Source organism: Sturnus vulgaris, chromosome 1 (assembly GCF_052056855.1).
Source record: "Sturnus vulgaris isolate bStuVul1 chromosome 1, bStuVul1.hap1, whole genome shotgun sequence".
Taxonomy (NCBI): domain Eukaryota; kingdom Metazoa; phylum Chordata; class Aves; order Passeriformes; family Sturnidae; genus Sturnus; species Sturnus vulgaris.
In genome coordinates this window covers 23327941-23340647 of record NC_142243.1, presented here as the reverse complement: position 1 = coordinate 23340647, position 12707 = coordinate 23327941, and the positions used below count along the sequence as shown (strand labels likewise).

General features: G+C 40.1%; 1 protein-coding gene across 2 annotated transcripts in view; it reads left to right on the top strand.

Moving 5' to 3' along the window:
* Positions 1-12707, top strand: part of CDK6 (cyclin dependent kinase 6) — a 136099-nt gene that overhangs the window by 89081 nt on the left and 34311 nt on the right. For both annotated transcript variants that reach the window (XM_088161657.1, XM_088161653.1), the window contains exon 5: positions 4962-5071. In XM_088161657.1, the coding sequence (XP_088017783.1) occupies positions 4962-5071 (110 nt within the window). The remainder of the gene's footprint in view (positions 1-4961; positions 5072-12707) is intronic.

Below are 12707 nucleotides of genomic sequence, written 5' to 3'. Positions count from 1 at the left end.
TTAAATTATTAGAATGGTTCCTGGCATGAGTTATTCCAACCAGCCCTTCCCCAGACAGTTCCTAGGCGCTGGCAGTTAAGCATGGACCAAAGACCATTCCCAATAAGCAGTTTGCATGCGGTCACCTTTTTTGGGAGGCTGAGAATTTAATAATATGGACATAGGCCACTCTGTACTTCTTGGTCTCAGTGCCAAAGGAACATTTCCTGTCCCATTTAATTTCCCAGCACAGACATAGCTGCTGTGTTACAGTCTGATCCCTGCTTTGTTCGTGTAGCTGTGCAACTGGGCATTGGTCTGTACTTAAAGTCTGTGGCAAACTGAAATGTAGTCTTTTGCCTCTGTGTTACCCAACCTCATCCCTAAACTACTGTTTGTCTTTGTCTTTTTTGAACTGAATGCTATTCAGACAGCAACTATATTTGGAAAGGGCTGTATATGGTGGAGATCCATTTAAATTAAGCAGTTATGCAAAAATGAAAATCTGTTCTGTAAAGTAAATGGAAATTATATGAGACTGACACAATGCCTAGATCTTCTCTTCTGTTGCTAGTGAGTAGGCCCTTCCCACTAACTTGATTTTTCATCAGAAACAGGTAACACGAAGGATTGAAACTCCTTGGGCTAGGTGATGCCCAATAGCCCAATAGCCACATCTGGTGTAGTAAGGCAGAAAGCTTTATTTCAAAAATCTTTCTTCATCTGACTCTAAATGCAGCTTTTCCCTTGCTTCTTGCTGAGCACATTTCCTTCTTCAGAGAGTCAGACAGAACCTCAGTAGACTTTTGCAGATGTTCTTTTCCTTTCTGCTGCCTCTCAGATACACGTCATTTATTTTCATCATGAAGTGCTGCCTAAATCTATTAACTTTTAAATAGTTAGAAGTAATGATCTGCAGCTACTGATACCCTTCCTACCTGATACCATCCAATCTTATCTGGATAGTAGAAACATAGAATGTGCACTGTCATTATGTCTTTAGGTACTTCTTCCAGTGTGTGAATGTTCTCAGTCTTTTAATGTGTAGCTGGATCTATTAAACACAAATGTTACAGGGTATCTTCAGGACAGGCAGAGTGGACTAAGAAGCTAAAGTGGGAAAAGGAGATAATTTTGCCCAGGAGCATTTGGAGGCAGCTGTGAAAAGAGAGGACAGGGTGTGAAATTTCAGGAATCTTGGAGGTGCAAAGGAGCTGATGAGGAATGTGAGGGAAGGCAGAGCCCATGGCGTACAGCAAGGGCAGCAGGCTGTGTCCACCCGAGTGTTTGCACGGGAGCAGCAGGGAATTAGGCATGTTTGGTGATGCTTCAGGGGGCTGTGGTGTATGTGACTGGAATCCAGAAGAAGGCAGTGGAAAGAAGCCAGGAGGTCATGGGATGTGGTAGAAACCTATCTGGTGTAAGAGAGGAGCTGAAGAGACCAGCCAGGGTGAGCAGAATCAAGGAGAAGCCAGTGGAGAGAAGTTTTGTAGGATAGAGGACTAAAATGCAGCGTGGTCACTAAAGTCTACAACCTCCAAAATATTTTGGAGTCTTGCACAATTTAGGATCTCCATCACCACATGAACATGAATCTTTTTCCTACAGAGCAATCATCATGTGCTGCATTACATGTTGTGCCAGATTTTCAGGAGAGACAGAATTTAAGTGAGATTACTGATGCAGGTACTGATGCTTTTTGCATCCTAAAAATGGGACTTAATCAAGCAGCTCTGTTAAGTGTGCTGTCACTCAGGGAGACCTTGTCTCCCTGGTAGTGTGACTTACCTAAGCAAAGCATTTTTTCACTCAGAACTATGCTAAAGAGGAAGTGATGACCTCCTTGTTCAGCCTCACCATATCCTGTGTTCAGAATAATTTTCATTTCTACTTCTCTGCAAATGTTAATGGAATGTCCAAAAATATTTTCTTGGTTTCTATGGTAAGAGAGAGTATGAAACTGTTGAAACCACTGCATCATACACATCATCCTGTGCTTTTCAGGAGAAGACCCTGACCACAAAAGGAGTCATCTGTGGTATTACTTGTGTGCAAACTGACATTTAGTACATTTTGATCCCTTTCAGGTTGACATTTTGAAACACAGACTTGCATGTTACCAACCATAAAGGTTATTTGATCACTTTTATAATGGCACATTAATGACAGCATATCAAATCAGCTCAACACAGATTCCTTACTCTGACAGGCTTACTCTCTACAGTCAGGCTTTAGCTGAAATTTAACTGTTAGTCTTTGGGAAATCACATATTTTACAAGTTTAACTTTCCAAATCACTCAAGTAAAATCTCCTGGTCCCTTATGTATGCATGCATGGAACATAGCAGGGTGCAAATGCTTGGGGAATTTGCCGGTAAGGAGTCAGAGGGGAGAAGCAGCCACCGTGCTGCACACTTCCACAGCCGTCTGAAAGCAGCACTGTTCCCCTGAGCAAGCACGGACACGGGCAGGAGCTGTGATGCATCTCTCAGGAAAGGAGCAGCTGTCCTGTGCCACACTCCTCTGGAAGGGACTTCAGTTTGGGCGTATGGTCCACAACCATCCCCCAGTTCTTTGCCTGTGAGAGTGTAGATCCCTGATGTTGCAGGGCCTGTGGGATTGAGGAAAATGAATCATCCTGTGCTCTGTGTGAGAAGAGCCATGTGGACCTCAAACCAGGAATTGTGAGGTTTAGTGGTATTCCCACAGATCAGAGATCAAACAGCTCTTCCTCCTGACACTACACCCAGCCATTCACAAAAAGTAATGGGTTGAAATTGTTATATCTAATTTCTCAAAGCAATATTACTTCAGTAAGCTTTTCCACAAATGTACTGCTAGAATAAAAGCATAGTTCAGTTTGAGAGATGCATCTGCGTTAGGAAAAAGAACGTGTTTTAGGAGGAATTATATCTGATTCAGACAAGACATCTCCAGAGAGAATCCCTGACCTCCAGTTATATGTCTTCTTTCCTTGGAGTGAATCTGTGAAGAAACTTCTCCGTGTTTTGTAGAGAGAAGATTTCATAAAAGCATCACTGGTATGGTAGCAAATCAGGAACAAGATAAACGGAGCTAAGTAAAGCCCAGCTTCCAAACAGGAATCTGTTTCTTGGATGGGTATCTGGAAGTGTAGCTTGCCAGTGCAGTACATTGGACTGTGTTATTGAACTGTTTCATAGAAGTATTTTATAAATAAACATCAAAGTGTTTAAAAGAACTGTTAGCAAATATGACCACTCTTGCAAATATCCATGAACCTCCCTTCAATAGCCATTCAGTGGTTCCAAAGGCTGTCAGGGCATGTAACAATTGTAATAAATGTTGCATTTGCCTTTGTTTCATCTGGCTTTGACCAGCAAATTTGGCTGATGACTTCCACTGTAATTTTTCTTTAGAAGACAATTACATTGTTACCATAAAAGAAACCACTATTCTTACACATTTCTTTGTGTTGGTCTTGAAATTCAGAACTCACCATCTTCATTAACATAATTTTAAAATTTATTTTCATTCTTATACTTTTCTTTGTTTCTATCTTTTTTTTTTTTTTCCCCAGAGTTTTGGTTTGGTTCATGCTCCTCCTGAATGTTGCATCTCCCATCTTAATGTTTGTTGAAGAAAAAAACAGTTATTGCAGAGACCCTGCTAGCCCCCATAATAAGAGTCAGAGGTTTAAATTCTAGCACAGAGAAAGAAAATACTGGCACTTAGCTGATGGTCATATGTTGTTATGGCTGGATTATAACTGTATTCAGGAGTGGAATACTCCTGTGGCTCTGAGATTATATTCTAGCAAGATAGTAGCTTGCACAGGACTCTGCAGAAGCTCCTTCTTCTGCAGTTCTGCAAATATCCTGAAGATCCTCATCTGTATTTGGTCTACATGTGGGATACAAAAGGATAAATATAAACTGTCCCATCTTTGTTGTGGGTCCAGTGAACAGGACTTATCAAAGTACGTTGATGGAGCAGTGCCAGTAAAATTCCCACTGGGTCCCTACAACGTGGTGTGACATAACCACCAGGACAAGAACAGCCCAAAAGCAGGTGCTTTACATGGCGTGTATCTGTGGAAAAGAGTGTGTCATTTAAACAGTGTGAGAGAAGTTATTGCTAGTCTTACCAGCAGCACATGGGCAGAGACAGTCACACACCTAAAAAGGTCAGGAATCTGCCAGGAATCCTTGTGCTGTGTTGCTTAGTTAAAAACTGACAGTTTAGGGTTCCTTTGTGTGCAAGGAAACCACAGTAGACAGCACTGATGCCTTTGGTAAGGGACAGCTTTGAGAAGGGTTTGACTTAATATGTATCCAACTGATAAAAAAAAGTTATCATTTCTTCAGTTTTTTCAGAGACAACTTTTGAGGCAGGTCAAACATGTTTACCCTAATTGGCCCGTTGCACTTGAGTTAACCCGATTTCTTTTATAGAAAATAGTACATAAACCATAAAGGAGTGAGAACAGACATACTGCAGATTCTGGTATGTCCTATGGGTAAACCCACAGTGTTCCCTGGCTTGTTTCCTTCCACTTTGGCTCTGGTGACTACATATACATCCACAAAAGTTAGGAAAACAAGGTCATGTTCAATTGACTAACATTTGCACTATGGAGAGTCCAGATCTCCACTGAAAAGTGTTTGGGGTCCGTAAGCTGCAAAAGCTTCAGGGAGTTGCTGGCAGTGTGGTGTTGTACTGATTGTCACACTCATGCTATACTCAAACTATAGTTTTGTTGTACCCTGAATTGCAATATTCTTAACAAGAAATGGTCTCACATCCTGAGTCATCATCATTGCAGCTATGGGATACTGAGATTTTCCATACAAGACCCCTTTCTATGTGCTGACTAAACCACTTGACCCTAATATGTGAGTTTTTGCAATATAGATTAATCTAAGTGGAAGCTGTACATACAGCGCTTAGGAGGTTGTAATTCAGCAGCTAAGCACTCTTTTCTGTTCCTTTTTGTTTTGCAGGTTGTTACTTTGTGGTATAGAGCTCCTGAAGTCTTGCTTCAGTCCAGTTATGCAACAGCTGTTGATCTTTGGAGTGTTGGCTGCATATTTGCAGAAATGTTCCGTCGAAAGTAAGAAATACAGTTTTATTTTCTTCATGCTTTTCATTTGAAAAAACGTGCCATAATGCCTGTTACAATGCACCAAATCATTTTTATATTGGAAAGGCCTGCTAGGATGTTTTATTTTCAATGCAAAATATAAATGCCCATTGCAGATTCATACTTGGTGGTATCTTGGAGTCTCTTGTGATGGGAGTCTTAGCTCTCGGTAAAACTTGCATGAGAATTGTTGTATTCTGGTTGAAACTGAATCCAAATGCAGATAAAATTGGGTGAGAGAGGCTGTTGATCAATTTGAGTAAAGCTGGATTGTGGAAAGGATTTACCCTGAGGAAGGCAGGGCGCTATGGTCAGCAGAGTCTTCTTCCTCTGCAGTTTGTGCATTGAAACGTCAGGCGTTTGCTTGTACTCTGCTTTTGGGATATTTGGGATTTAAGAAGCCAATGTAAAGCTGTTTTCTAGAGGTAGGATTTTTTAAGAATAAGTTATGTAGCCTGAGGGTGGGGTAACAGAGATGTTAAATGTAGTCAAACCCAATCGCCCCAGATAAACAGGGATATTTAGCTGATGATACGAAATCAGAGCTATCTCACTGCAAAATATTGCAGCTGGATGCAGATGAGCTGTGAATTCAAGAGTCCCTCCCGTGTACTGGTCTTTGCCTGCATAAAGCCACTGATGTGCAGGTTGTACCATGTAGGGTGGGAAGAGGAACAAAGCTTCAAGAATTTTAACAGAGGAAATCTGTCTTGATACTAACCCAATCTCTTGCGTTTTGGTTGAGTTAAAGGGAAAAACTGCATGTTGTCATCACCTGGGTGATCTCCATGTAGAAACTATAGCATTTTGTAACACTTGTGGTGAAGCCAAAGGATATGCAGACAGAAAATGTGAAAGAAAAATGTATACTGGGTGGCCTAAACCCCAAAATCAGTACAGTTTACTAGGAGATGCAGTGCTATAAGGGCCTTGAAAAACAGCTATGTAATTTATACAATAAGTTCAAATACTAATTGAAGTCTTGGAAAATAACTTTGGGATTTTACAACTTATTAATGTTATGTGGAAAAATCATTTTTCTTGGGCTTCTTGCCTGGTCAAGTGGACTGGGTAGAGTTATCCTCCACCCTCTCTGTCTCTGACTCAGAAATGAAGTCAGAAAATTAGAGAAAAAAAAGAAGGAGGATTTTAGGAATATCACTTAAACTTTCAATTGCAAACTTTTGAAGATTCAGTCTTAGCCCATATGCTGACATATTCGCAATAGTATTAAGCTGCTGATAGTTTTTCTAATTCAAATAGCAGGGTCAAAAGCTTCATTTCAGCACTTGCAGTAAGAGTGATGCAGGCCAAAAAATGAATGTAGAAGTTAATTACATGCTCAAAATTTTTTCCTCTCATTTAATTTTAAGTATTGTGACAGATAAGAAATACTGTATATACAAACGCCACCAGTTTAATTTTTTTCTTGTAATAGTGTATGAGCTTTTCTGAATCTTCAAATCCACAGAATAAATTAAATTTCTACATCTATAAATGCAAATATTACATTAATACTACAAAATGAGTATTTTTTTTTCTTATGGAAATGAATCTGATTTTAACCACAGTTTGATAAAACCAGGACTTCTATTTTTCTTGCCAGATGCAGGGTCAGTCTGACATTCTCAGTCTTAAATTTGGGAGACTGTCAAAAACTGTAGGGGTCAGGAATCTGCCAAGTCTGTATGTACTATGTTCTTTCATTGCAAATAATGTGACTTCTTCATGCTTCAGTGTGCAAGCATGATTTGGAAGACTGTTCTCAAGGTTCTTTGCCATAAAGCCACAGCAAATGGTGAATGGTGGCTCTGTGGGTTAACACTGCAATACTCTCTGCATGATCTGTGTTGTCTTTCAGATTCTTCTGATGGATTGCAAAAGATAGCCCATGTTACTGTGACCTTGGTGGCAATAAAATGTAAAATTTTGCAAACTCCATGGAGTATATCCAAAAGACTGAATAAATGCAATAGCAGTTTTGCTGGGAAATGGTAGTGCCCTTGGGTAATCACCAGTTTGTATTTCCACTGGTGTTGGTAGGGTAAGAATATGAGAATGCAGCTAAATCTTTGCGTGATAGACATGGATAGGTTTGATATTGAAACAGCCTTTTTGTTTTGCTGTCCTACTGGGTACTTTTTGCCTTCTTTTCCTACTCTCTGTTGCTTTCTCTTTTAAAGATCTTAGAGGTCTGTCATTTTTAAGAAACATACTGAGACTTCTCTGGGCATTTTTATATCCCAGGGACTTCACTGGAATAGGTTTCATAATAATACACTATATAGCGTCACAAAACGTACCAGAATCCTGTTTTTGTCAAGGAGACATTGGACAGATTGAGTTTGCTTGAATAGAATCTTGTAGGCTGTTACAAACACAGTGAGGGTGCTTTAAGCCTGGATAAGTGCAGGAGAAAAGTGAGCTCTGTATGAATGGTCCAGTCTGTGTGTTACAGGTTACTGTATCTTCTAAGTGGATGGCACCTCAGTTTAAATCACCCTTAATCTAAAACAATTTAAGACAAATGCAAGCCAAGTATTTGTTTAAGAAGTAGATCTGAAATACACAGAAGTGTATAAAGGACTTGGACACACACAAAAAAAAAGTATCTCTGTCTAGACACACCTAGAGTAAATTTGAACATTTCTCTCGTCTTGGCTGATTTAGCTAAACAAATTACACCTTTCAGCTCTGTTCCTCCCGCAGTCTGAGGTTTATATAAAGTCATAGCTATTTTAAAACTGTACATTTCAATTTTGGTCGATTTATAGGCTTCTGCAGAGATGAATGCATAGAGTTTGTATCCTAAAATCCCTCAGTTAGATTCCCAAGGATCTTACTCTATTTACAGATCAGCAATAAACTGCTCAATACCTAGGTGTACATTATGTACACAGAAACTATTCTGCTTTGTGTGTCTTTTCAGTCCATGTGCACTGCTGATGACAGCACTCCCAAAATAAAGCATTACTTCAAAAATTCCTTTTATGACAGCTCCAGTTTTTAAATTTCCTGTGTAATTAAGCAGTTTGCAGTGATTTCTAGGCATTTGAATTGAGTGTCATTATGTAATGAAAGAGTAAACATGTTTGTCATAGTTCCTATTTTCTTTGTGATTTAAAAGCTCTGGTGCATGCGTAGTAAAAAACAGTAGGGGAAATTATAAGCTGTGCTATGGCTTGCTACCATATCAGAGAGTCCTTCAGAGATACAGCTGACACGATTGACAGGAGCCTGAGGGCATGGGGACATCATTTGACTTTTAAATTAATTTTTAGATAAAGATTTGAATTGCATATAAAAAGATTACACTTTGAGGCTGAGCATTTTCCAGGCCAGTAGGAAAGGGCTTTGTACCTTCTACTTGGTGAGCACCTCATTAAAGAGAAAGGCAAAAATGGGAGTAGCGTCCATTTCTGTCTGCATCCATAACACTCTTTCAGCTGGCTCAAGGAGTGTGCGTGGCTCATAAGCAGGAAGCCATGACCAGTGTTTTAGGGAAGAGAATGTCTTGTTGTTCCAGTTAGGTAATACATAATCCTGGTATGAGGGTGAAAGGGGGAAAAGAGTGGAATCCCAGATTCAGATCTGTGTGAAATGCTCTATAAAAGAAAACTCGGATCACCAGTCTTGGATTCTTTCCTGAGTAGGCAGTCTTGAGAAGAAGTGTCAGAATGTTTGGTGCTTCATTCTTAGAGCATCTATGCCTGCCCAGCTTTCAAAACCATGCTTCTGTATGATTTCAGTGCTTTACAGACTATGAGGTTGGTAGGTGTGCATGTGGGACTCAGGAGTCAGGCTATCTGTGTAACAATTCCAGCTAGGCACATTTAACTATAATATTTAAGGAGCAAAAGAATTTGTCTCCCTTTGGAATAAATACAGAGCTAAAAATCATCAGGAGAGACTATTAGGTTTTGTAGCCTCTGTTGTATTCACAGCCCAGTCAAGCTGAAGAAGTCATACACTAGAGGGTGGCCATGTGACTGCATGTTTACAGGCACCAATTCAAACCTAAAACTGGAAAGACAGTCCTCTCCCAAAACTCTTTTCCACCTCCCCAAACCAAAAGTAAAACAGTATTATCTCAATCAACAAGCTTCATCTATCCAGGAGGGAAATAAATTCCATTCACATGGGTTTGTTACTGAGACTGTTCATGCACCAGCTCCATGGTGTTTCAATCAGCCTGCTCTTGGTAAAATCATCAGTCCCAGAAATTCATAAGCTGCAAGATTGGCACGAATAGTATAAGATTATTATTTATTAATTTTTAAATATTAAATCATGTTTTTAGCAGTTGTCACATTTTTCAGCCTACTGTCAACTCCTAATATATATGAGACAGTTCCTATATTACCAGCTGTGCTTGAAAATTGTAACAGCAGATAAGAGATGTGTGACTCTACAAAAATACCTATGGTGGGCCAAGTTCCCTGGTGGATGCAAACAGCAGACACAGGGAAACAAGCTATTGGCATATGAGTCATCTTTCAGTGGTATAAATTTGTCCAATTAGAGGAGTTATATCATTGTGTGTAGAAAAAAATGTGAGCTTGGGACTAGGTAACGTATACAGATGTGATAATATCAAAACTCTGGTGATGTGAACACTGGATTTGGGACCTACAGGCTGCCTAGAATCATAAAACATCAGGTTTTAAAAAGCTAGCAGTACAGAGATTCATTCTTAGCTATAATGTCTTAGGGTATTGAGTAATTGTAAATCATCTAAATCACTAAAATATAGTCAATCTTTATTCCCCTTTCCAGACAACCTATAAGTTATTAGTTCAGTTTGAAGTGCAGTCATCAGGCCCATTGCATTCCTGTGCTTTCCTGTGTCAACTACAGAAACAGGTAGAATGAGTCTGTGGAAGGAAGCCACAAGAATTGTGTGGCCAGCAGTCCTGGGGAAGTGATTGTCCCTCTGTAGTCAGCACTGGTGAGGTCACACCTTGAGTTTCTCACTTCAAAAAGGACATTGAGGTGCTGGAGGGTGTCCAGAGCAGGGAAATAGAGCTGGTGAAGAGTCTAGAAAACGTGTCCCATGAGAAGCAGCTGAAGGAACTGGGGTTGTTGTAGAGAAAAGGAGACTTGGGGGGACCTCACTGCTCTCTACAACCACCTGGGAGGAGATTGTGATAAGTTGGGGGCTGGTCTCTTCTGCCATGTCTCAAGTGAAAGAACAAGAGGAAATGGCCATAGGCTGAGCCAGAGAACGTTCAGATGAGGTATTAGAAAAAAATTTCAGTCCAAGAGTGGTCAGGCATTGGAATAAGTTGTCTAGGGATCTAGTGGAGTCACTGTCTCTGGAAGTATTCAAGAGATGGATGTGGCACTTGGGGCTGTGGCTCAGGAGTGATTACGGTGGTGTTGGACTGGATGATCTTCATGGTCTCCTCCAACCCCAAATGTTCCTGTGATTCTGAGAAGTGGGACCCGCTCAGAATATGCCCCTCACTTCTACCTCTACCTGACATCTGAACAAAGAAGAGCAGCAGACTTAGCTCAGCAGCTGAAATTTCAGTTAATGCTTTGTGGGATTAAGATGATCAAGTGGTTGCAGAAAGAAATAGCCAAGTGTAACAGGAACACCTTTCTTTAAGCTGTCTCCAAAACTTGAAGTTGGGAAGTTTGAACTTCTGCTGTTGAGTGAAAAAACTATCTTTTTAGCAGGACCATATGGTGAAGTCTTGGCTTCACTGAAATCATTGTTGAAATTAACCCTGACTTCAGAGAGGATTGTAACCTCTTCAGAAACAATTCAGTGTGATAGGGTGGCATAAAGAATTGCAAAGCTATTCTCTGTTAATGTGCACAGTACAGCACTTGAAGTGATCGCTGTAAAAGTGCTGCAAACTGGCAAGGCGTGAGTGTTGTGTAGTGTCCCCAGCCTCCATATGCCTTGCACTTCTTTCAGTGATGCTGTACAAGCTTTCAGCTGTCTCATCTATGACATAAGCCCAGGACTGTGAGACTTTTGTTCAAAATAAGGGTTGCAATATATGTTGGAGCTATGAAGAACTGTCAGCTGAGAGTTGAAGCTATGGGTGGAATTCACAGTCTCTCTTCTGGGCTTCATAAGGCTGCATAGGACAAGCAAAAGAGTGTGTATAAATTAAATTTACCCAAATTTAAGCCACTCTGGAAGTATGATTATTGTTACCTGTCTGCTAAAATACCACACATACAAACACACACACAAAAAGGGTAGCTACAAAGGAAGTCAAGCCACGAGTATGTGAGCTACTGTATGTATGTCTTCATCCAGAGAAAGATGTGCAACTCCTGTTTGTTACCAGAGGCAACAAAGTGATAACTTGTAACAGAGCCTGCAGTTCCCTGGTGCTTTGAACAGGACAGGCAGCTTTTCTCTCCGAAGAGATCTGCTGTCCAGTTCTTCCTTGAGTCTGTCCTAACTAGCTTATCAGTTTCATCCTGCGCTCATTTGGTCTGCATTAGCTGTTCTGTAGGTGCTAATCTCTCACAGATACTGGCTTTTAATGTGGCACTTTCAAAAAAGAAATGAGGTATACATCTGGCAACGTGTGTTCAACAGAGAGCCACAGGTTGTCAATGGCCTAAGTGTGTTCTTCATCTGGATATTGAAGTAAAGAGGACAGTGGGCTTTGGGGAAGATTGTTCACAGAAATGTTACTATTGCAGAGGATTGCTTGGAAATTTAAAAGTATTGTGTCCTCTGCCCCTGACATAGCCTGGATTAGTCGTTCTTTATGGTGAGTTGTTTTGCTGTTGAATGGTCTTGAGGAATAATCAGTCTGTAACTTTGCAAATGCATACCCAGTGGGGCGGTTGTTTATGTCTGCTACATGACCCTCAATTCCAGTTAAGAAACAGTATGTCGTTACTTAAATTTTTATTTCCATTAATATTATTCAATTATCCAAACCATTGAGAAAGCAGAAACATTTGTTTAAAACGTGTAATCAACAGTAAAGTACCATATACTGAAACATTATCAGCAATTGAATACAGAGCTTGTTTTTCTAAGTATAGGACATATTCCTACTGCAGCCCAAGTGCATCAGTGATGTTACTGCAGATACTTGGGTTTGGACAGGAGCAGAACAGAGAACATATTCATATAAACCACCATAAGCAGGACTGGCTCAAACGGAAATCAGTTGATAAACTTAGCCTGATTTCTAAAGGGAAGGATTATATTCCTTGTCTTTTTAAAATTATCTTTATTTGCACACCATTGAGAATTGTCAACGGACTGATATTTTAACTTCTTTCTGTGAGTATGGATATTGCAGATGAAATCCTGGGCGTACTGAACGTGAGAAGGAGAGACAGCTCTGATTGATAGTAGTGAAGACTTCAGTTTTATTTTACCTTTCTGCACATACAAGAACAGTACTATGAACACAGTCTGAAAAGAGGCTCTGAAGATAATAAGGAGCCTCTAAAATATGAATACTGCCGTGCAACAAATTGTGAAGCATATTTCTATGGCACAGTATAATTTCAGATTCATCTTAATTCCTTGTCAATTATTTTCCTGTGCTTCAGCATATCTGATCATTTAGTCCTCACTGTTTTAAGCGGGCACGGTGGCTATGCAGCAGCAGGAATA